Raw genomic sequence first — 25,593 nt, 5'->3', positions numbered from 1 at the left:
CGCCCCAGATCTCCCGAGCTAGGGTGGTGGGGGTCTTAGGGCCTCAGCCACACACCCCTGACGCATACAACAAGCCCAGTGATGATCACTGAGCCGCCTCGGGAAGCGCCCCGGGCTCCTGAGCTGGGGTGGTGGGTGTGCAAGGGCTTCAGCCACACCCCTCTGACATCTGCACCCTGCCCAGCAATGACCAAGCCACTGCTGGAAGCCCCCTGGTCTCCCATGCAGGAATGACGGGGAGAGGTACCACAGGCCTCAACCCCACCCCACCTCCTTCCTCCTTCTTCCACCATATTTACTTCTTCTTTCCCTTATCCCCCTCCCCACTAACTGATCCACAACATCATAGAATGTAAAAAAAAAATAAATAAATAATAATAATAATAAATAAACTTTAAAAAATAAAGAAATAATGACAGAAAACTTCCCAAATCTAGAGAGGTAAATGAACACCCAGATCCATGAAGCCCAAATATTCTGATAGACTAAATATAAAGACATATTATAATCAAACTTTCAACGTCAAGGACAAAGAATTTTGAATGCAGTAAGAGAAAAGCAACTGATCACATACAAGGAAACTTCCATCAGACTATCAGCAATTTTCTCTGCAGAAACCTTGCAGTCCAGGAGAGAGCAGAGTAATATAGTCAAAGTACTGAACAAACACAACTTCAACCAAGAATGATATAACTAGCAAGGTTGTGCTGAAAGGAAAAAAAAAAAAACTTCAACCAAGAATACTATAACTGGGAAGGCTATCCTTCAGAAATGAAGTATAGACTTTCCGAGACAAACAAAAGCTATACAAGTTCACACTAGACCTGCCTTACAAGAAATGCTACAGGGAGTTCTTCAGGTTGAGATGAAAGAATGCTAACTAACAACATAAAAACATATGAAATTACAAAACTCACTGTAAAGGTAAGAAAGAACAGTCAAATTCAGAATACTCTAATACTATAATAGTGGTGCATAAATAACCTTTAACTCCAGTATAAAAGTTCAAAGACAAATGTAATTAAAATAACTACAGCTACAATAATTTGCTAGTGGATATACAATATATAAAAGATGTAAACTGTGATATTGATAACATAAAATTTGGGGGAAGGAGAAGATAAAACGTAGAATTTTTGTATGAGGTCAAGTTGTTATCACTTCAAAAACACTGTTATCACTATAAAGTGTTTAAGTAAGTCTTGTGGTGACCATGAATTTGTAACACACATTTTAAAAACTAAAGACAGGAGTGGCCAGTTAGCTCACTCAGTAGAGCATGGTGCCAATAATATGAAGTTCAAGGGTTCAGATACCGATACCACCCAACCACCAAAAGAAAAAAAAAACTAAAGAGAAAGGAATCAAACCATAGCACTACAAAAAAAAAAAAAAAAAAAAAATCACCAAATCACAAAGACAGCAAGAGAAAAACAATGGAATAAAGGAATCACAAAATAGTCAGAAAACTGATAAAATGACAATAGTGAGTCCATACCAATCAATAATTATTTTAAATGGAAATGGATTATATTCTCCAATCAAAAGAAATAGAGTGACTGAACAAATAAAAAAAACAAGATCCAACTATATGCTATCTACAAGAGATTCACTTTAGCTTTAAGGACACCCATAAGCTGAAAGTGAAAGAAAGGAAAAAGATAGTACACGCAAATGGTAACCAAAAGAAGAGCAGGAGTGGCTATACTTATATTAGATAAAATAGACTTTCAGTCAAAACTGTCATAAGAGATAAAGAAGGTCATTACATAATGATAAAGAAGTCAGTTCATTAAGAGAATATAACAATAATATATATATGCATCTGACATTGGAACACCTAAATATATAAAACAAATATTAACAGAACTGAAGGGAGAAAAAGACAACAAAAAACAGTAGGGGACTTCAATACCTCACTTTCAACAACGGATGGATCATCCAGACAGAAAATCAGTAAGGAAACAGCATACCTGAACAATACCATACACCAAATGTACCTCAAGGTATACAGAACATTCATTCCACCCACCAGGAGCAGAATATACATTCTTCTCAAGTGCACACAGAACATTCTCCAGGACAAATCACAAGTTGAGCCACAAAACAAGTTTCAACAAACTTAAGAAGCTGATACCATATCAAGTATCTTTTTTGACCACAATGGTATGAAATTAGAAATCACTAACAGAAAAAAAATATGTGAAAATTAACACACACCTTACCAACCAATGGGTCTAGGAAGAAATAAAAAAAGAAATCAAAAAATATCATAAGATAAATGAAGGTGGAAACACAGAATACCAAAACTTATGAGAGGCTGCAAAAACAATTCTACGAGGGAAGCACAGAGCAATAAATACTTACATGACGAAAAAAGAAAATTCTCAAACAATACATCTCTACACCTGAAGGAACTAGAAAAAGAACAAAATAAGCTCAGAGTCAGCAGATAAAAACAGGATAATAAAGATCAGAGCAGAAATAAATAGAGACTAGGAAAATAGAAAAGAACAATGAAACTACAAGTTGGTTTTCTGAAAAGATAAAATCAACAAGCCTTTAAATAGACTAAGAAAAAGAGAAGACTCAAAACTATAAATGAAGGAGATGACATAACAATTGATATCACAAAAATACAAAGGATTATAAGAGACTATTATGAATAATTATACACCAACAATTAGATAATCTAGAAGAAATGGAAAATTCCTATAAACATACAACCTACCAAGACTGAATCATGAGGAAACAAAATCTGAACAGACAAATTAGAAGGCAACTGAATCAGAAATTGAAAACGTCCCAACAAAGAAAAGCCTAAGGCTTTACTGGTGAATTTTACCAAATGTTTAAGGAGGAATTAATGCCAATCCTTCTCAAACTCTCTGAAAATATTGAAGAGGACAAAAAGACTTCCAAATTCATTTTACAAGGCCATTATTACCCTACAACCAAAGCTAGAACAGGACACAACAAAGAAAGAAAATTACAGGCCAATATCCTGATGAACACAGGTGTAAAAATCCCTACTCTCATCATTTCTATTCAACATAGTACTGGAATTCCTAGCCAGAGCAATTAGTGAAGAAAAAGAAATGAAAAGTATCCAAATTGGAAAGGAAAAAGTTAAACTGTCTCTGTTTGCAGATGACATGATCTTATATATACAAAACCTTAAAGACTCCACCAAAAACCCATTAGTACTAATAAACAAATTCAGTAAACTTGCAGAATACAAAGTCAATATACAAAAATCAATTATGTTTCTATACACTGACAATTAACTATCTGAAAAAAAAATTAAAGAACAATCCCATTTACAATAGCATCTAAAAGAATGAAATGCTTAGAAATAAATTTAATCAAGGAGGTAAAAGATCTGTGCACCAAAAACTATAAAACACTGATGAAAAAAACTGAAAAAGACACAAATAGATATAAAGATATCCCGGGTTCATGGGTTGGAAGAATTGATATTGTTAAAATATCCATACTACCCAAAGCAGTGTACAGACTCAATACAATCCCTATCATAATTCTAATGACATTTTTCACAGAAATAGAAAAAACAATCCTAAAATACATATGAAAACACAAAGACTGGGAAAAGCCAAAGAGATCTTGAGCAAAAAGAACAAAACTAGAGGAATCATACTTCCTGATTTCAAAAAATACTACAAAACTGTAGTAATTAAGTACTGGCATAAAATCAGACATACATATAGACCAATGGAACAGACAGAGAGTCCAGAAATAAACCCATCAAATTACGATCAATGTGATCTTGGACAAAGATACCAAGAATACACACTGGGGAAAGGACAGTCTCTTCAATAAACGGTGTTTGGAAAACTAGATATCCACTCGCAGAAGAATGACATTGAACCTTATCTCACCCCGTGTACAAAAATCTACTCAAAATATACTGAACACACAAGGGCTGGCCCATGGCTCACTTGGGAGAGTGTGGTGCTGATAACACCAAAGCCACAGGTTCAAATCCCTATAATAGGGATGGCCAGTTAGCTCACTTGGGAGAGCATGGTCTATTTAAATGAAAGACCTGAAACTGTAAAATTACAAAAATAAAATATAGGGGGAAAGCTTCTTGGCATTGGTCCAGGTAATGATTTTTTGGATATGGCCCCAAAAGCACAGGCAATAAAGTGAAAACAGACAAACAGGACTGCATTAAACTAAAAAGCTTCTGCACAGCAAAGGAAACAATCAAGAGTGAAGATGCAACCTACAGAATGGGAAAAAATATCTGCAAACCATATACCTGATAAGGGGTTAAAATCCAAAATATATAAGAAATTCAAATTAGCAAAGGACTGGAATAGACATTTCTCAGGAAAAGACATAGAAATGGCCAAAAAGTATACCAAAAAATGCTCAATATCACTAAACCAACAAAATGCAAATCAAACCCACCATGAGATATCATCTCACACCTGTCAGGATGGCTATTATCAAAAAAAAAAAAGTACTGGCAAAGATGTGGAGAAAAGAGGGCCCTGGTACACTGTTGGTGGGAATGTAAATTAGCATGGGTTGAGCATTCCTAATCTGGAAATCCAAAAAAATGCTCCAAATCCAAAACTTTTTGAGCACTAACATGATGCTCCAAAAAAAAAAAAAAAAAATGCTCATTGAAGCATTTCGAATTTTGGATTCTTGGTTAGGGATGCTCAACCATTATGCATTCCAAAATCTGAAACATTTCTGATCCCAAGCACTTTGGATAAAGGATACTCAACCTATATAGCCATTATGGAAAACAGCATGGAGTTTCCTCAAAAATTAAAAAAGGAACTACTTATGATTTAGCAATCTCACTTCTAGGTATATATCCAAAGGAAATGAGATCAGTATATTGAAGAGATATCTGCACTCCCATGTTCACTGCAGCATTATTCACAATAGCCAAGAAATGAAATCAACACTAAGTGTCCACTGACAGATGAATGGATAAAGAAAATGTGGTATATACATACAACGAAATACTATTTGGCCTTAAAAATGAAGGAAATCCTGTCATTTGCAACATATATGAATCTGGAGGACATTATGCTAAGTGAAATAAGCCAAGGACAGAAAAACAAATTCTGTATGATCTGACTTATATGTGGAATCTAAAAAAGTTGAACTCAGAAGCAGAGCAGAATGGTGCTTGCCAGGAGCTTAGGGGTGGGGTGAAATAGGGAGATATTGGTCAAAGGGTGCAAAGTATCAGTTAGACAAGATGAATAAGTTCTGGAGTCTATTGTACAATATGGTGACTATAGTTAATAGTGTACTGTATACTTGAAAATCTCTAAGAGCATAGATCTTAAGTGAAAATCTCTAAGAGCATAGATCTTAAGTGTTCTCACCACAAAAAAATGATAATTATGTGAGATGATGAGTATGTTAATTAGCTTCACTGTGGTAATCATTTCATAAAGTATACATATATCAAAACATCACGTTGTACACCATAAATATACACAATGTTTATCTGTCAATTATACCTCAGTAAAGCTGGGGGAAAAAGAATCACTACAACAGATTACACATAGTTTGGAGACAGAACAACAGACAGATATATAGTTTATCATTTGTTTTAAATAAGCAGGTGTTTCTAAGTTACACCTACTGAAAAGTACAAAAGATTTTTACTTTTAAATAATTGAAAATGCCAATAAATAATTATTTATTTGGTTTTTCTCAGCAAGGCTTTTTTTTAATCCATAGTTGGTACCAAATTCAGTTCTAATGAATCTCTCAAAGTTCAGCACTCTGTAGCTTATGTGAAAAATCAAAAACATTTCCATGTAATGGAGACTCTTATCATGACACTGTTCCCAATACTCAATCATTCTACTAAATTTCCAATTATTTTTAACAGAATCATCAAAAATTCAAACCAAATTAAAATTACAAACTAAAAGAACAATTCTAGATACTAGAGTGTAAAGTAAGAAACCTATATATGCTTTAATTTTCCACAAATTTCGGGGCTGACAGGTTAGCTCAGGTGGTAGAGCGTGGTATGATAACACTAAGTTTAAGGGTTCAGACCCTCATACCAGCCAGCCGCTAAAAAAAAATTTTTTTTCATGAATGTTTTAAAAAGCTTTATTCGTGCCTAAGAATATTCCAGAATTTTTATTTCTACTATCTACCATCTAGTTTCTCAAAAATCAAAATAAACAATAAACCCATTGTCTTTTTTTCTCTGAGGATTACCTCAAGAAAAATCTATTATTGAAGTCTAACCAATTTTGACTATTTATTAATTTTCCTTGGCAGAGAATTTAAGAGCAATTAAGTACTTTATCTAAAAAAGCAATTTTCTAAAATTTTATGTCCTTTCAGTACACACAACTCCTTTGCTTCCTTTCTGAAAATGACATGGTAAGACAAAAAGTTACAGATATTCTTAATTTTAAAATCTACTATATTTGTTTGTTTGCTCTTATTACTAATTTTAAAAGTTTGAGGGAAATAGATGAGTGCTGAAAAGGTCAAATAATTAATTTCTTTCATTGGTTCATAAAATCACTAACATTAGTAGCTTCAATGCTATGAATTCTTAACTGGCAATCAATGCAATCACAGATGTCACAGACAATATGTCACATACAATTTTCAATTTGACTAGTGGCCAAGTGTCCAAAAATAGGTTTAATCATCAGGTTTAATCTTCAGAATAGTCAACTCTTTACCTACATCAGGTTACAAAACAAACAAACAAAAAACACATTGATTTTTTCAAGGGTCACAAAGACTTAACAGATGAAAACAAGCAATATTTCTCAACCTGGGCTGGAGGACCAAATGAATCTGCTTGTCTCTCTCTCACATATATACAAGCATGCATACATGCACATGCACACATGCATACACATGCAACCAATAGCAGGTATGATAAAGTTGCAATTCTTCCTCTATATTACCTAGAAATACTAGAAAGTTCTTCCCACACTCTAATTTTCCCATTCTAATTTTGAGAAACAGACACTTACCAATGTCACTGGCAAATTCGTAGACATGGGGTTTTTGTAGCAGCCCTAACTGACACATACAAGTAAGGGCATTAAGAGCTTTCACAATAACAAATTCCTCAGCATCACTAAGACCTTGTTGCAGCAAGGGCTTGAGAATTGAGGAGCTCTGCCAGCCAACATAGGCAGCAACACCTGAAAATGAGAAGCAACATTACATGATAATTCAGTACCTGAAATGTATCATTAAGTATCATTAAGTAAAACAATAAAATTAATCAAAAGCCAAACATACTGAACGATAATCCAGGAAAAAACATCACACTTCCCACCCAGTATAATAAATGAAAAAAGACCTGCACCAAAGCAAGTCATCAAGAAATTCTGGGACATAACAGAAAAGCAAAGATCCTAAGAACTTACCAAAAAAAATAAGTCTCCAAAAAAAATACATATTTTATATACTTTTATATATATATGTGTGTGTCTCCTAAAAAGGAAGAAGAATCAAGACTAGCACCAATGACCTTCAGAAACAAAAGAGGTTAGAAGACAACAGAGTAAGATCTTCAAAGTTATGGAAGAAATTATACATCCAAAGTGTTGATTAAATAAGAAAACAAAAATAAGTCTTTTCAAGGACTGTAGAGGTTTACCTCTCATTCAACCCTTTCTAAGAAAATTTCTTGAGGATGTACTCCAGCAAAATAAAGAGAAAGATGCAGAATATACAAAGTAGTAGACTGAACCTAAGAATCATGGGGAAAAAAACTATAGCAAGCAAAGATCTACAAATCAGTCACTCTAAATTAGAACTAAAGGTAAATAAGTTTCAAGAATGTTATCAAGAAGAAAAATGGAATAGATTCCAAGCAACAAATAAAATTGTTAAGAAAAAAGCTAGATATCAAAGACATGGCAAAGAGGATATAGGCTGGCTGGTTAGCTCAGGTGGTTAAAATGTGATATTATACACCAAAGGCAAAGGTTTGGATCCCTGTACCAGCCAGTCGCCAAAAAAAAAGGAAAACGAAGGAATCTAAAATGCCAGGAAAAGCAAAAAGTTGTTCATGACAGTCACAGTCTAAATATGAAATATTTTTGAAATGTGCAATGTATTTAGTTATTGCAAGAAGTAAGTAAAATCCATTGACTTTGCTATAAACATCCTCAAGTGGTCAGGGGACCATGTAATTGGGACTGCGGTGAAGGAAATATAATTATAGCACACTACTTGGCTCTACAGTCAGAAAATTCATATATTCATAATCATGTAAATTTTGTTTTGAACCGTCAGAATCAGTCTATACACAAAAGGCTTTATTATGATTATAAAACAATGTAAATATTGTCAACCATGACAATAAAACTGTTGGTGAGAATTCTGAATTCTCAACCAAAAAAAGAAAGGTGGAGAGAAAGAAAATTTGCACTACTAACATTATAGTGAAAATCAGAGTGAAAGGTAGAGCAACAGCAAATAGGGCTAATTACTTAAAGTTATAAAAACAACAAACTAAAAACTAAAGCTCTGAAAACAGTGATCATCTTAAAAACTGAGAAGGGATGAAGGATCAAGCATGGTATGAGTGAATTAAATCTTCATCTGGCATAGAAAAAATTGGAGAGATAAAGTCTAAATAAAGCTGATCATTCTAAACATAATAATACAAAAATATTATTTAGAGATATGGTGGTAATCACCCAAAGACACTAAACCAAAAACACAAACCTGAGTAACTGCTTTTGGAAATTCCAACTATTGCTTTTCATATATTACTTTATAAATTTTGAATAAATTTTAAATAATTTCCAAAAGCATATCTCCCTAAGGTTAAAAAATAATCTTAGAATTGTATCTTTAATAAAAGGAAAAATACTATCTAAAATTCCGGTGGATATTTAGGAACTTTACAAACTAAAATGTACTATGAGCTAAAATAGCTAAAAATATTTTGTAAATGAAGAGTGACATCTAAGAACATACTACCAGATACTAAAGCTGATTAAAAATATATAATAATATAAATATAATATGGCCATGAGTACAAGAATAGAGAAATCAATGGAACAGACTAGATACACAAAACTGAGCCATACAGAATCATGCAACAGATAAAGAAAGCTACACAAATCAATGGGAAATAAATGAAATGTTTAATAAATAATGATGAGAAAATTGGCTATATTTCTGTAAATAAAAAAACCTATTTCACCTTATACCACAGCCCAAAATAAAGACTAACTAAAAAGTTAAGTGTGAAAAATAGGGCATTGAAAAGAGGAGAAACCAAGCACACAACAGATGATTAACCTAATTTGGGAATGGGAAAAACTTTAAGCAAAAAAGTAAAAACAAAAAAAGTCACAAAAATCAAACAAATTGACTACATAAAAATGGTTTAAAAAAATTTTTTAAAAAATCATGTTAAAAAACAAACTAAGAAAAGTACCTGCCCTCAAAATGATTAAAAAATTAATGTTCTTCGTGTATATATAAAAGGCCCATAAAAGGACCGTAAAAAACCAAGTATACATAACTCCATCAGAAAAAGTGGGCCAAAATAATGAATAAAAAAATTCATAGAATAAGAAATATGAATGAGTAATCAACACGAGAGAGTTTTTCAACCTGATAGTTAAGCTGCAAATCAGTATACACAAAAACAAGTTATCATTTTACTCTTCCAACAGCCAAAGACTTAAGTTAAACCTATTCCATGTTGGAAGAGTGTGTAGCACTTATGCAGAAGGGAATGGAAAATATATAATCTTTTTGAAAAACTTATAAGTGTATCGTTTTAAAAATATAAACATATTCTTTAACCCAATAATTTAAAGTTTACACCTCAAGCTGGCCAGTTAGCTCAGTTGTTTACTGTTAACACCAAGGTCTAGGGTTCAATTTCTATTCCGGTCAGCCAAAAAAAAAAAAAGTTTTACTTCTACCTTGAGAAAATAATCAGAAACAATTACTTAAGTACACATTTTATATATTAAACAAATACATGAAAGAATGTCTGTATAGTATATGGTGGAAAAATAAGAAAATAACTTTTTTTCTTTTTAATAATTTTTTAAATTGAAATACAAAGAACTATGGTTTTTATAGTAAGTACTATAGGAAGTTTCCCAACTCAAGGTTTTTACGATTCATATTCATAAGTGTTATTCATAAATGAACAGTAAAGATAATTATTTTATTCTGTTGTGACAATCATTATTTAAATATGAAAATAACTTAAATATTCAAAAGAAGAGTTAAATTTTGGTAAAACTACATAATGGAATAATTTGGATTTATTAAGTTATGGTTTCAAAGAATTTTTAATGACATGAGGAAATGCTTAGAATATGTCACTAGAAAAAAGCTTAAGAATAAGATTAGGCTGAGGGCCTCAGCCATGCTCCCCCCACCCCCTGCAACCAGGCCAGCCCTGCCCCCCACCTCTGTTTCCCTACTTCCCTCCCACCTGCCCCCCCCACTGCTCCTCAACAACATCTTTGAATGTAAAATAATAATAATAATAAATTAAGTAAAGAAAAAAAGAATAAGATTAAGAAGTATATACATAGCACTTATGTGCCAAGCACTGTTACATATGTCTATTCATTCTATCTTCTCAAAAACCTGTGAGATGGGTACTATTATTATTCCCATTTTACAGACAGGTAAACTAAGGCACAAGAGAAATTAAATAATTTTCCCAAGAACCACAACTACTAAGTGACAAAGCCAGAACTTGAACCCAACAGTCTGGCTCCACAGTGCCTGCTCTTAACCATCACCATACATACAGAATGAGATAGATGGGATGGAAAGAGAGAAGGAAGAGCTATAGGAAAGAACACCAAAACATTAACAGAGGTTGTACATGGGTTGTAGGATTAGAGGTAATTTGTTTTCTTCTTGGTTTCCATATTTCTAAATTTTCTACAGCAAGCATGTATTACTTTTACAAACAAACAAAAGAATCAATAAAAAGAGAACTAATATAAAGATATGTTTCAAAACACAAATAAATTGACCAATAGATGGGGGAAGTTCTAAGAACCACCTTTTCCTGAGAAAAGAAATAAAAATAAGATTATCTGGAAATCAAAGAGAGCAAGGAGGACAAAAGGATGTGAGAAACAAAGTATACTGTACTCAGGAACCAAGTTAGATGGAGTCCAAGATCCAAGACTGAAATACATCAACAAACTAATGCAAAAATAGAAAACAAACTAAAGATGTCTGAAAAGAGGAGGTACAGTAATTTCCAGTAACAAAGCAGGAACCTTATAGCAATTAACTTTCCTACATAACTGGAAACCAAAACTTAAAACCTTACAACTTTCTGCTACCTCATAAGAAAGTTTGGATACCAGCCAAGCTTTCCAATGTGTAGAATAGTCTTCAAACCTTTCGGATTAACAGACAAGCTGTCAGAATCATGTGGGAAATTACATAAAAAGGGTTAGTAGGTAATCATAATAACATGAATTTAGCATACAATATTTCATGACTGACCAAATTTAAAATTGAAAAGATCAGTACATTCAGGACAAAAGGTTACTGTTCAAAACAAAAAAATCAGCCAGCCACCAAAAAAATAAAATAAAAAAAATTAAATCCTATATCAAATGTGACTTAACTCACTCAAAATAAGGTCTACTTCATTTATTTACAATTTTGGATCTAAGTATAACAGGAGTCATACAGATAAAATACAAAATGTCTGTTGTCTTTAGATAAATCTGAAAATCAAAAATTGCAAAATGAAAGAGCAAAAAAATCTGCTTAATTTTTCACAAGTCTTCAGTTTCCACAGAGAAAAGCCTGTATGTTTTCATTTCTTTCCAGTTAGACTGATTTTCAACAATAATTATATTTTAACTGTTATTTTCTGATTCTAAAAATGATGCATGTTCACCGTAGAAAATCTGACAGAAAATACAAAGAAAAAAATCATCTACTTTTGCAGCCCCAGAGATAACCACTATTAATGTTAGTATATTCCAGCCTTTTTTTTTTTTTTTTTTATAAACATACAAAATTTCTGTTATTACCTTTACACAACTGGGATCATACTTTAAGTAGATTTACCACCTACTTTAGTCACTTTAACAATATTTCATGGTACTTTCCCAGGTCATTATTCTTTTAAAACAGTTTTTAATGACATTTGGTATTCCTTCATATGGATATATACCACAGGTTAATTAACCAACCTCTTGATCAGCTAAAATACTTACATTATCCAAAAACAATACGGAGACAAAAATACTAGGAACTCATTTTGTTATTAATGAAATTTGGTAGTATCACTACCTATACTTCAGATTGCATGGAAGCACTTGTTTAAGAGGATAATTTAAAATCTTAAAGATGAATTTAAAAACAGACAAAAAACATACCAACTATACTATCAAAAAAAGCTCCACGTAGATGCCAATCATTCTTATCATTTAGGAAAGTGATCATGTGGGACAACAAAACATCGTTGGCTTTCTGACGTCCAAAAAATACACACAGCCGTGTTATTCCATTTTCCATTAAGGTTTGTTTCACGATATTTTCAGGGTCACTTAGCAAAGTGACAACTTTCTGTTGGACCATTTCATGTAAGGCTTGGAGCTCTTAAAAAACAAAATAAATAAAGATAGGATCAATTTTTTTCCCGACATATATAGACACAGTCTTCTTTCTTACTCTTCAGAGGAATAGAATGATTACAGAAGCCACCAGAGAAATAATCAGTTTTTCCACTATTCAAAACTCTGAAGAATGGGAAACTGAAATATAAACTGAAGAATATCCTACTAAGCGGATGCCACAAGCATGGCTACTATCTCACTAATTAAACAGTGCCATTTATGAGCTCAAGGAGAAAATTACAGGTAAGCACCAGAGAGAAGATCATACTGACCCAATAAGACCAACTTAATCAAGGACACACTAGGTAGGTTCAGGACATAATATGATGGTACTGGGCAATACTTTTAGAAAGCCGTTTTAAAGGTCAGTTTATTACATTTTCAAAAGCCAGAAAATACACTGCAAGTTCTGTCCAGGCTTTACATGATTTTTGGCCACTGCTGCCTTCTCTAATTTCATCTCCTATTCACCCTTCCCTTTTTATTCATCTATTTTCTTAGTTGTTGTTTTTCCCTTACTAAAATGTAAGCTCAAGAGTAGACATTGTTTCTGTCTTATTCACCACTGTATCCCAAGTGCTTAGAGCAGGTTCATAATTGCCTGATGCAGCACTTATATTTAACAATATCTGTTGACTAAATGAACAGGGCAGAGGCCACTCCTGGTCCAGCTACTGCCAAGAGAAAATGTGGCCAGTCTGATATGCAAAATTATATGCTCACATTAAGAAAACCTTTAGATTAACTCCCCCCAAAATTTAACACCTAACTCCATTATCTAAAAAGGTCCAATTACATGGTTGTAAAATGCAGGACAGTATTATTTTCCAAGCAATTCCATGAAAAAAGTTAGGATTTCCTTTCTGACACATTCTCCTATAAATTCAAAATTATTCCACTGTATTCAACTCCAGGTAATATATGCTGTCTAAAAATGGTGCCATTCTAACAGTAAGTTGTCTATAGCATAAAAATCTGAAAACTAGAATTCTCTAGTTTTCTTCAATGAGAAACATCTTGGAGCAGGTTAAGTGTATTATTACTTCCAAATCTTTCACATAACAAACATTAACTAAAAACCTATTCAGAATTATACAGATGTTAAGAAACCTAAGACAGGGATTTTGACCTCAATATTTTTGACATCTGTTCTTTCACGGTAAAAGGGGTGAGTTTTGATACGAAAATCACAGATTGTATGAAATAAACACAGTTTATGATTGAAAATACTCAATATATTCACAAAAGGAGAAAAGGTTAAGATTTTCAGTTATGGTGTTTCTTTTTCTTCTTTTATGAGAATTATATAATTCAGCTAGCTTTACTGTTCACTAAAATCAGTTCTGGCTGAAAAACATTTGAGTTTAGTACCCATGGTGACAAGCTAATCATTTTCCAGCTAGGTAACAGTGTATGAAGATAGAACAATCAGACACCAGGAACCCTTCCTATCTATGTATCTGGTATTCCATCATCTTACATGGAAACTACAAATGATAGTTTTTACAAGTTAGCATTAGCAATTCATTCTAAATAATAGGAAATTTGGAAAAGAAAAGTATACAACCTGTGTCATAATTTCCATTTGGATGTGTAACTTCATCTATTTCTTCACTATTGGGGTCATTTTCCATATTGAGATTTTTTAACTGTACTAATTCCAGGAATCTCAGAGCTGTTTCTGCCAGCAGAGCTATGTTTTCTATAAAATAAACAAGGAGAATATTTATAATAATTACAATCTTATGTAATGCTTATAACTTTTCCTCCCTCTTTATACATATAAGCAATAACCATAAAACTAAGGAGAAAAGCAGGACTTTTCAATTTGGCACTTACCCCAATCAAATTTTAGTGACTAATCTCCTAATCTTTAACTATCTCCAAAATGCCAGTTTAAATAACGAAATAAACTGTGCAAGATATTTATTAGACTAGTATAGAAACATTCACACTAAAATAACTAAAATAACAGATCAAGCTGGGCTTTGGAATCAGACAGACCTGGACTCAAATCTTGACCCTGCCACTTGCTAGTTGGTGTCAGCTTCTTCAAACATAAATGAGGAGTCACAGCTATGTCAAAGAGCCATTACCAAATGGAATCAACCATTGTTACACTACTTTACAAGTGATACTCTGATGTTCTTAGTGGACTAAAGTGTGAGACTGTTTGCCACACTTCTGTAATTGTCTACATTCTCCTCTCTTTCTGATAATCTATTACTAAGACTGTTTGACACTCCTCACCACTGCAAATTATCTACTTCTAATTTCTGCTGTCACATTTGCTATCAATTATACCTGCTCTTTGCTGATACTTCCTTCTTCCTTCCATTTTTATTTACTCCTGTGTCTGTATACTTCTTTGCTTCCTACTTCTGTGCTTCTTAACATATGACCATAACCAGCCAAAGAGTACTGTCTTCCTTCTTGGTAGTGAATAGCACTGAATATAAAGTTTAACTACCTTAAACTTAAAACTTGCAAAACAATTTTTCCTTGCTTTTTAACAACCCTGAAATCGAAATGTACCTTACAAGTAGGTGAGAACTTTGAGTCTATCAAATATAGTGATTCCTTTCATCTTGGGGACCCATTCCCCACCCTTGCCAGGTTCAACATTGCTCTGAATAGAACGAAAGCTAAGTAAGCAAGATGATAATACCCTCTAATTCCTGCTCACCTTAAATATGGGAGAATTCTGGGCCATCTACTGATAACAAGCCAAAATTCTAGATGAATATCCCTACTTTAATGAGTATATCTTTATCAGGAAAAGTCTCTTACTTTCCTGGGCACCTTTAAAGTCTGAGTACATCTATGCTTATTTCCCCATTTAAGTCCATAAACCACAGCACACTTAAAGGTCACTTTACAAAAGATACAAATGTATAACAGCATCTCTAAGACAAAGAATACCATAAAGGGAAAAAAGAAGTTGATTTAAAATTTTTTTTTGCAGCTAGCTGGTAAGGGGATTCAAACCCTTGACCTTGGTATTATTAGTACCATGCTCTATCTAACCAAGTTTTAAATTTTTATAATTACTGACATGTGTGGTTTAATTATACTTTACCATACTAGTTCAAGCAGACTTCTAGCTCTATTAAAAAATTCCGCTTTATCATGTCCTGGGCCATGAAGAAAGGACACTGCAAAGTACTGGCAATGACAATGGGTTATCACAGACTCTCATTATCAAGACCCAGAAGACAAAACAAAAGCAAAACTACCTCAAAATCAAGGTCTTGACCAGTAGCTCTGGGAAATTAGACCAGATACATTTGGGTCACGTTATTTAGCCTCTCCTAACTTCAATTTCCTCACCTATAAAATGAAGGTAATGTAACATCTATTGCTCATAGTTGTTGCACGAGCTAGTTGCAAGACCTCACAACTAACCCTTGCAACAACCTTGAGAAGTAGATGCCCTGACACACAGCGGGTTTTTCAATAAATAGTAGCTATTATTTTTATGCTATGGCTATGAGTACATATTAACATTTTGGATGTCAATATGTTAGTATGGTACCTACACATTAATAAGACACCTACACACCAGAACTTTACCTATTTAACAGAATTTAGAGCACACTAAGATAGACTGGGTTGGAACTAAGGTCATGAAACTCTGGTAAAGAAAGATACGGCTTGTTTTTAAAACCTATAAGCTTTTCTTTTCTTTTACTTGATTTTATCTGGTTCACTTATTTATATTTACCAAGTGAATTATAAATGTTTATCATACAGTTATGGAAACCAGAAACCATAAATAAATAAATAGGCAGAGAGACAAGTATAAATAAAAAAATATATGTATGGGGGGAAAAAACTCCCAATGACCACCAATCACTTTGTAGATGTGCCTAGGAATAAGGCCAGAGTCCAAAACCCATTTTTCACATGTTCCAAAATAATGACAAGAAAATCATAAAATAAATGAACTAAGCAAGTTTCTTTCTGAAAAGTGATGATGTCATCACTACATACATGCTATGCACTATTTACAAAGACTTCAAAACAGAATCCCTGATTTCCATCAGATTATATTATAAAGTATGGAATTATGTAAATGTTTCAATGGCATTTTCCATGCAAAAATAGCACTTGGAATTAATTTGGGGAGTTAAAACATGAATCTGTATCACTTGATTTTTATGAGTGAGAAATACAAGAAAAACAGGTAGGTGTATATAACACACATACCTCATCACAAAGAAGCCACACACCCTAAGCTCTATAGTAACTAAAAGAAGGGCCTTAAAATTCAGTAAGTTACTATCCTAGGTTCTTTCAACACCAAATTACCCAGCAAAATTGAACTTTTTCAACAGTAATAGACTGTTGTATGCTAAAACTAACAGCCAAATGAGCACATTTGTTCAGAGAAACTTTATAAAAGCCTAAAGACACTAGATCAGAAGAACATACTTATGAACATTAGTCTTATTCCAAGCTAAATGCAGTACTCCCAGTAAAATCACAAGATTCTATATTATATACTTTTTCGCTTCATAATTCTGATCACTTCAAAGATGAGAGAAAACACAAAAGTTGAGTCCCAGGAACCCATTATCTATAAATATTATTAAAATGTACACAAATAGTTCAAAGACCAAAGTCTGCATCTGGTATTCTGAAAGAAATCAGAAAATGAGAGTATTATAGTCACTAACTTAAAAAATATCAGTGCCTATTACTTGAACATTAAACTCTTACCAGCATAGGCTAGTCTAACAATAGTAGCATCATCTTGGGCTAAGTGGGCTATGCCTGGCAGAATATATTCCGGATAAATATTGATATCATTGCGAGGAACCTCTTTGACAAGAGCAAGAACTTTGGTCAACGTCCTCAAGGCTTCAGCTCTCACTCTAGGAACAGAGTCACTGCTGAAATGCAAAAGATATGGTGTAATACGATCCAAAAGGATTTCTACACTTAATCTTGGGGCCAAATGGAGAATAAGTTCCAAAGCAGCAAGTTTGGAATCACAGTATTTAAGGGTCTGTAGGCAGGATGTTATAACAGACACCAAGATAACCAGCCCATTTTCCTTAGGCTCTCCTTCTGCTTTTTCCAGCAGATCATGTCCACAGAGATTGTGAATAATGTTGCCCAAATCCTTCCGTATAACCAGAATACGCTCATCTGCAGAGAGAAATGTTTCCTTGGCAAACTGCGCCATGTAGGGCTGAAGGAAAGTATAAAATATTTCAGGAAAGGCATTGCCACGCTGCTGTTTTAAGTAATCTTCTGCCTCTAAACGTTTATCTGGTTCACGATGAATCATCTGAGTTACCTGTATCAAGGGAAGAAAGAGAGTAAAAATAGACTTGAGAACAGCAAATTAAACCAGATGAAAGCTACAAGGGCAATTTATGCATGTGATTTAAAGGATTTTTTAGATAATTCTGACTATTCTCAATCCTTGCCCGACAAACTATTTTCAGAACCTGATTACTAAGTAATATGTGACTCTACTATTATCCCAGAAAGCTTCAGGAAATTACATATTAATGTATTATAGATGGCCCTTACACATAGAAAGGCGGTTATACCCTATTCAGAACTCCCCATTTATTAAGACAGGGGAACAATACTCATATATTGCTGCCCACAATGTAAGGATTCCTAAACTTTTTTGAGGAGGAGAAACCACTAAGAATCTGAAAAAAGAAATGGATATTCTCCAGACAAAAATGTATACACACGATTTTTGCATACAAAATTACATACAGTTCTGGAAGGAACCACAGAACCCCTAAAATCCATTTACATATGCCAGGTTAAGAGTTCTGGTTTAGAGTCTTATTGCCACAAGTCTAAAAGAATACACGGTTTAAGTGCAGCTTTGGAATCCAGCCAAAAGGGGAAGGAGTAGCTTAAACTTTTCCAGTGTACAAGAGATGAAATTCTGCAAAGACTAGAAATGACATACATAATTTGAATTTATCCTGTTTCCTAGTACTGTAAGGAAATAAAAATGTTTTCAATATACAGAATACAGTTTAATCTTTTCTGGACACTCATAGTTTATCAGTCATTGTTTATAAAATATATAATAAATAAAATATCATAAAGATGTATCTAATTATTTGAGCTTTCTGTTTATATTCTTTATAAGAGCCTACCATTGAACCTTGGAGAATCAAATGTACTATAAGGAAAAGTGACCTCATAGAACAACTTTTACATTTGAATTAAGCCTTAAAGATTAAATAAGTTCGCTCCTTTCACTGTTAAGAAAATCTAGGCCCAAAGACAAGAAGTTACTTAGCCAAAGTAACAAGACAAATCAGTTTGCCATATTCAAAGACAGAAGAGGCAGGCATGCCAGCTCCCAATCCACTGCACTGTTCACTGAACATGAGCTAAACTGGCTTCCTCTGAAGTATCTTATTTTTAATATTCACCATTTTTAAGAGAAATTAAAATTTATCATATATTTGCCTACTTTATTAAAGAATATTCTAAATATACCATAATCTGTTCCACAACTCAGCATCAACATCACAAGCATCAGTTACCGTATCACTGACTTAAAAAAGATGCCCTCAAACATACAGACATATGGCTTAGGTGACCTCCCATAGAATTCTCTACACCTGCTCTGCTATACCAATTTGTGATTCGATAGCTCTCCTTCCAGAATTGCCTGCAGTGTCAATGGAGGTATACAATGCTATTTGCTTCTACATGAAATGGCCCTATACCGATATATTTTATATTCAAGTTGATGTTTCCTGTCTCCTTCATTTTAGATGTCTGTCTTCCTCATTTCTTACGAGCAAACTCTATTCTGGACAACCTGTCCAATTTCCAGGGACCACCTCCTTACCTACTTCCAAATCTGTCCAAAGCAGAGCTGAATATTATAATGGGAAGACAGATAAATGACAGATTTTTCTTTTAAGCCAAATGAGCTCTGTGCCTGAGAAGGGGGAAAAAATAGTACATTTCTCCCTAACAAAGTAACAAAAATAGGCTGTTTATATTAGTCTATGGTGCTTTAGTGCTCTGTTCCAAATTAATAACATTCCAGAGAGCTGACTAATGCAAAAGTAGGGACATAATCCTATTACAAACTTTTGAAAAATATTTGCAGCATAGTTACCAATTCTCTGATACTCCGATCTTCAATTTTATTGAGCACTTGTTCGGGGAAAAAATGACCATTTCTATAAGCCAAAAGTTGGGAGAGATCAAATAATGGTACACCTTCTGTAAAAAGCTCAGCTATCACACAACCTGGAAAAGAACAGATATAATTTCATTAGAAAAAAGATGCAAGATATCATGCAATACATACAGATCAAGAATTTAGAGAATTCATAAAACTCAAAATCTAAAACCTAAAGTAAACTGAATTAAAACTTTTAATGCAACATACAACTACAATCATACAAATGTCTATGCCTGATCAACAGTTTATAAAGTATAAAGCTGAAAAAGAGTCATTCCATTTTTTTCCCACTTTAAAATAAATAAAATTACTTCCTAGTTCTAGAATTTAGAATAAATATGTGTATATTTAAGACACATTTACATACAGAGAGATAAAAACCCACAAAAAATATAGTTTTTTTTTAAAGTATGGATTTATATACATTAAGTTCATAAGGAAATACTAAGAAGTCATATCTGACAATTCACTTATTCATCATTAAACAAAAAGTTATTAGCTGTCTACTATACACTGGACATTAGTAGTACATAAACAGGTAAAATCCTAGCCTTCATGAAGCTTTCATTCTAGAAAGGAGACAGTAAATAAACCAGTGAACGAACATAAAATAGGAAGTACTAAGAAGTGTGCTGTAACATCAGAGGGAAGGAGAGATAACTCAATTATTTTGTACTTGCAAATTTTTCAAACCAGAAATAAAAAAAAGCATGGACATTCCCAAAAGAACAAAACAATTTCACTGAATCATATGACATGCATTTAACAAACCTTAAAAAGATCCTTAAATAACCTTGCCTCACAGCCTTTGCACTTGCTGGTCCCTCTGACTAGAATGCTATTTCCACAAGCATCCATATGGCTTATAGCTCCACCTCCTTCAGATCTTTGCTCAAATGTCATCTTAGAGTAAAGCCTTTCTTGACCACCTGTTTAAAATTGCAAGACCCGTCACCAAAACTATCCCATACTCCTCACCTGGCATTTGTTTCCTTATTATCTACATACGCACTAGAATGCAAACTCCATGAAGAAGGGATTTTTCTCTATTTTGTTCACTGAAAAATCTTCAACAACTAAGACATTTCCTGATATATAATAAACACTCAATCAACTTCTTAAATCAATTTCTATATAGTGTCAAATTTTAGAATAAAGGACTTCAAACAACAGCTATTAAAAACACCATAAACAACAAGGAACTAGAAGATCACTATAAATCAACTGGATCAAACAGAGATCAATAGAACATTCTACCTAACAAGAGAATAAAAATCTTTCTCAAGTACAAATGGAACATTCTCCAGATGAGACCTATGCTAGGCCATAAAACAAGCCTCAGTAAGTTTAAAAGGACTGAAATCATACAAACTATACACCACAAACCACAATGGAATGAAATTAAAAAATAACAGAAGAAAATCTAAAAAATTCTCAAATATATAGAAATTAAACAACACACTCCTAAATAACTAATAGATCAAAGGGAAATTAGAAAATACTTTGAGATAAGTGAAATGACAACACAGCATACATAAACTTGTTGGATGCAACTAAAGCATTGTTCAGAGGAAATGTATAGCTATAAACACCTCTATAAAAAAAGAAGAGCTCTACACAATAACGTAACCTTAACTTTAAGACACAAAAAAAGAAAAGCAAGCTAAAATCAAAGCAAGCAGAAAGGGAATAATAAAGATTAGAGCAGAGGGCCGGCCCCGTGGCACACTCGGGAGAGTGCAGCGCTTGGAAGCACAGTGCAGGCGACACCAAGCCAAGGGTTGCGATCCCCTTACCGGTCACAAAAAGGACAAAAAAAAAAATGATTAGAGCAGAAATTAATGAAATAGACAAAAAGACAATAGAGAACATCAATGAAATCAAAAGTTAGTGTTTTAAAAAGATCAACAAAATTGACAAACCTTTACTAAGAAGAGAGATGAGTCAAATTACTGAACAGAATCAAATTACTAATGAAAAAGGAACATTACTACCAACCTTATAGAGATGAAAAGAACTATAAGGGAATATTTTGAACAATGGTATGACAACAAATTGCATATCTAAATGAAACAGATTCCTAGAAAGACATAAATTACCAAAACTGACAATAAACAAACAGAAAATCTGAATAGACCTATAAGAGCCTGAATTAGTAAGGAAAAATTTTCCACAAAGAAAAGTACAAGCCCTGATGATTTAACAGGTGAATTCTACCAAATGTGAAAAGACTTAACACCCATCCTTCACAAACTATCCCAAATAATAGAAAAGGAGGGAAGACTTCCCAACTCATTTTATGAGGCCAATATTATCCTGATACTAGATTGGACAATGATATCACAAGAAAACTACAGACTAATATCTCTGATGAATATCAACACAAAAACCCTCAAAACGATATTAGCAAACTGGATCCAGGATTATACAGCATGACTAAGGGGGATTTATTCCAGAAATGCAAAAAAGTCCTATATTTAAAAATCAATCATAAAAAAACATAAAAATCAATCAGTGAATACACCATATTAATAGTAAATTAATAATGGGGGGAAAAACACATTATCATCTCAATAGACACAGAAAACACATTTGCAAAATCCAACACTTTCATGATAAAAGCTCTCAACAGATAAAGAACATGTATGAAAATCCGACAGCTAACATCATACTTAATGATGAAAGACAATGCTTTCTCCTAAGATAAGGAAGAATAAGACAAAGATGTGGGCTTTCACCATTTCTACTCCACATTGCACTGAAGGATCTAGCCACTAAGAAAGTGAAAAAGAAAACACACAAAATGAGAAAAAATATTTGCAAATAATATCTCCAACGAGACTTGTATCCAGAATATATTAAGAACTCTTACCACTCAATAATAAAAAGACAAAAACATTTTTAAAAAGAATGAAGGACTTGAATAGACATTTCTCCAAAGAAAATATGTAAACTGACAATAAGCATATGAAAAGATGCCCCAAATCATTGGTCATGAGGGAAATGCAAACTGAAACCACAATGAAATACTACTTCACACCCACTAGGATTGCTATAATCAAAAAGATTTATTTGATTATAAATAAAGTGTCAATAAGGATTTGGAGAAACTGGAGCCCTCATACATTGCTGGTGGGAATGTAAAATGGTACAGCCACTTTGGAAAATGGATTGGCAATTTCTCAAAATGCTAAACATAGACTTACCATATGATCCCACAATTCCACTCTTAGGTACATTCAAAGACATTGAAAACATAAGTCCACACAAAAACCAATACATGAATGCAGCACTATTCAAAATAGCCAAAAGTGGAAACCACAATGTCTATCAACTAATGAACAGATAAACAGAATGTATACCACATTCCATACAATGGAATATTATTCAGTCATAGAAGGAAATAAGTATTAATACATGCTACAACACAAATGAGCCTTGAAAACATTACACTAAGTGAAAGAAGCTTGTCACAAAAGGCCATATAGTATATAAGTGCATTTATAAGAAATGTCCATAATAGACAAATCCATAGAGACAGAAGTAAATTTAGTGGTTGCTAAGTGCTATGAGGAGAGGAAATAAGGAGTGAATACGAATGGTTTTCTTTTTAGAGCAAGGAAAATGTCCTGGAATTAGACAGTGGTGATGGCTGCATAACTCTGTGAGTACACTAAAAACCACTGAACTGTGCAGTTTACAAAGGTAAATTTTACAGTACGTAAACTATATCTCAATAAAGCTGGAATTTTTATTTTTATTTATTTATTTATTTTAACTTCTCAATATACACTGTAGTTGATTTTCGTCACCCTTTACTCGTTCCTCTTTCCCCCTTCCCTCTCTCCTCCCCTCTCCCCCACATATCTGTTCACTTGTCTTAACAAGTTCAAAGTTGCTATGATTGTTGTTTCTTCTTCTCCCCCACCCTTTGTGTGTTTATTTATTTATTTTTAGCTCCTGGAATTTCTAAAGACCATATACAGTATGCTATCTTTTGTGTAAGAAGGAAAACTGGAAAATACATATTTATTATGTGTATACATACATATGTGTGTGTATTTGTGTGCAGGCCTGTGTAGATTTTTTCCTTGTTTTTACAAAAAGAAACATAAGGATAAATCAGAAAACAATGAAATTGGTTACACACAAGGGATGGGAGTGATGGGGTGAAAAGAATATGGAAGGGGCTAACACTTGCCTTTTAGTGTAATTTTGACTTTGAAAAGCATGCTAATATTCTTCCTATTCAAAAACAAATTAAATCAAGAAGAATGGGAAGGAAAATAAATTAAAAACTGAAATAAGTGAACCAAAATGTATTCAACTGAATACCATAAGCATACTGAAGAGGGCAAAAATGAAAAAACACACTAATCCAAATAATTTATGAACACAACACTTGACTACATACTCTCATTCTTGGGAGAAAGGGAGATTGCAATCAAATCCTGAACTCTTTTTAGTAGTTTTACTGTAGTGGTTTAGGTGTAGCAATTCTGAAACTTTTTATTTCAGGACTGAGCAAATGAGTACATTTGTCAACAATGTTAAGAACCAGAGTGCTCACTGTGAAAGACAGAACGTATAAATAGTGAATAGGGAAAAGCAAAAAAGAACTCTGTGGGAATAGACTGGAATTAGAGGTATCAGTGTGAACTCATGATTTTGAAATATGCATATGTATGTGTATACGCATATATATGTGAATGTGTATATGAATATGTATGTGGGTATGTAAATCTGTGTGTGTATGTATGTGTATATGTGTATATATGTATGTATATCTATGCGTGTATACACACACACACACACACATCGCCTAGCTCTGTCTGCCATAAGAGCCAAGTAACAAAGACACTCTAATAGAAATGAGAACTAGACAAAAACTTTTAATATAATTCATTACACACTAAAAGAACTAGGGTTCCTTAGAGTAATGGCTGGTTCCAGCACTGGTGCAGGGTACATACAATACCTTATGCAAGAAAGTAAGGAAATGCTAAAAAAAAAACAATGATGAGGATATGTCACTAGGACACAGGAGTCAATCTGAAGGGGCTCCCACTGGTCAAATCTGGGACGATGGGTGCACCAAAATAAATTAGTATGGTAATGAATATATACAACTGAAAAAAATAGGAATTAAAAAGTCCATCCAACAATAAATAAATAAATGGGGAAAAGAGAGGGTACTTGAACATAGTAGAGTGCTGAGGTACTACTGGTAAATGTAGAAGAAGTGCTTAAATTGGAAAAGCATCATTTTTGCAACCAGCATAGTAAGATTGGATTAGGCAAGAATCATTAATGGATGCCAAATTGATGTCAAGGGATACACTGTGATGATGGGCAGGATATTTGCACATTCTTAAAGTTTCTTCCTACAGGTGCTTACCAGTTGCAAGGAATTAAATAAATAAATAACTATAGAGGAGAGAAATTTGGGAAGACTTTGACTAGGTAATCAAAATTAACATCACCAATGATGTTAACATCATTTGTATTCAGATGTGATCCTATCCACGTCACCTATGCAGTATTCCTACTTAGAATAATCTGAATCTAATCACGAGGAAACATCAGACACTCAAAACAAGTCACATTCTATTAAAAAATGAAGGGGTGGGGTGACACATAGAATGCACATAAAAGCTGATGAAAACTGAATGAGATCTATACTCTAGTTAACAGTAAAGCACCAATGTCAATTCCTGATTTTGACATATTACAGGTTAAGTATCTCTTATCCAAAATGCTTGAGACCAGATG

General features: G+C 33.4%; 1 protein-coding gene across 2 annotated transcripts in view; it reads right to left on the bottom strand.

Moving 5' to 3' along the window:
• PIK3R4 (phosphoinositide-3-kinase regulatory subunit 4) overlaps nt 1-25,593 on the bottom strand; it is an 84,410-nt gene that overhangs the window by 45,986 nt on the left and 12,831 nt on the right. For both annotated transcript variants that reach the window (XM_063113728.1, XM_063113727.1), the window contains exons 3-7: nt 19,753-19,886; nt 17,355-17,937; nt 14,200-14,334; nt 12,393-12,614; nt 7,014-7,187 (exon numbers count right to left, since the gene is read on the bottom strand). In XM_063113728.1, the coding sequence (XP_062969798.1) occupies nt 7,014-7,187; nt 12,393-12,614; nt 14,200-14,334; nt 17,355-17,937; nt 19,753-19,886 (1,248 nt within the window). The remainder of the gene's footprint in view (nt 1-7,013; nt 7,188-12,392; nt 12,615-14,199; nt 14,335-17,354; nt 17,938-19,752; nt 19,887-25,593) is intronic.

Source organism: Cynocephalus volans, chromosome 11 (assembly GCF_027409185.1).
Source record: "Cynocephalus volans isolate mCynVol1 chromosome 11, mCynVol1.pri, whole genome shotgun sequence".
NCBI lineage: Eukaryota > Metazoa > Chordata > Mammalia > Dermoptera > Cynocephalidae > Cynocephalus > Cynocephalus volans.
This window is presented reverse-complemented; position numbering and strand designations above follow the sequence as displayed.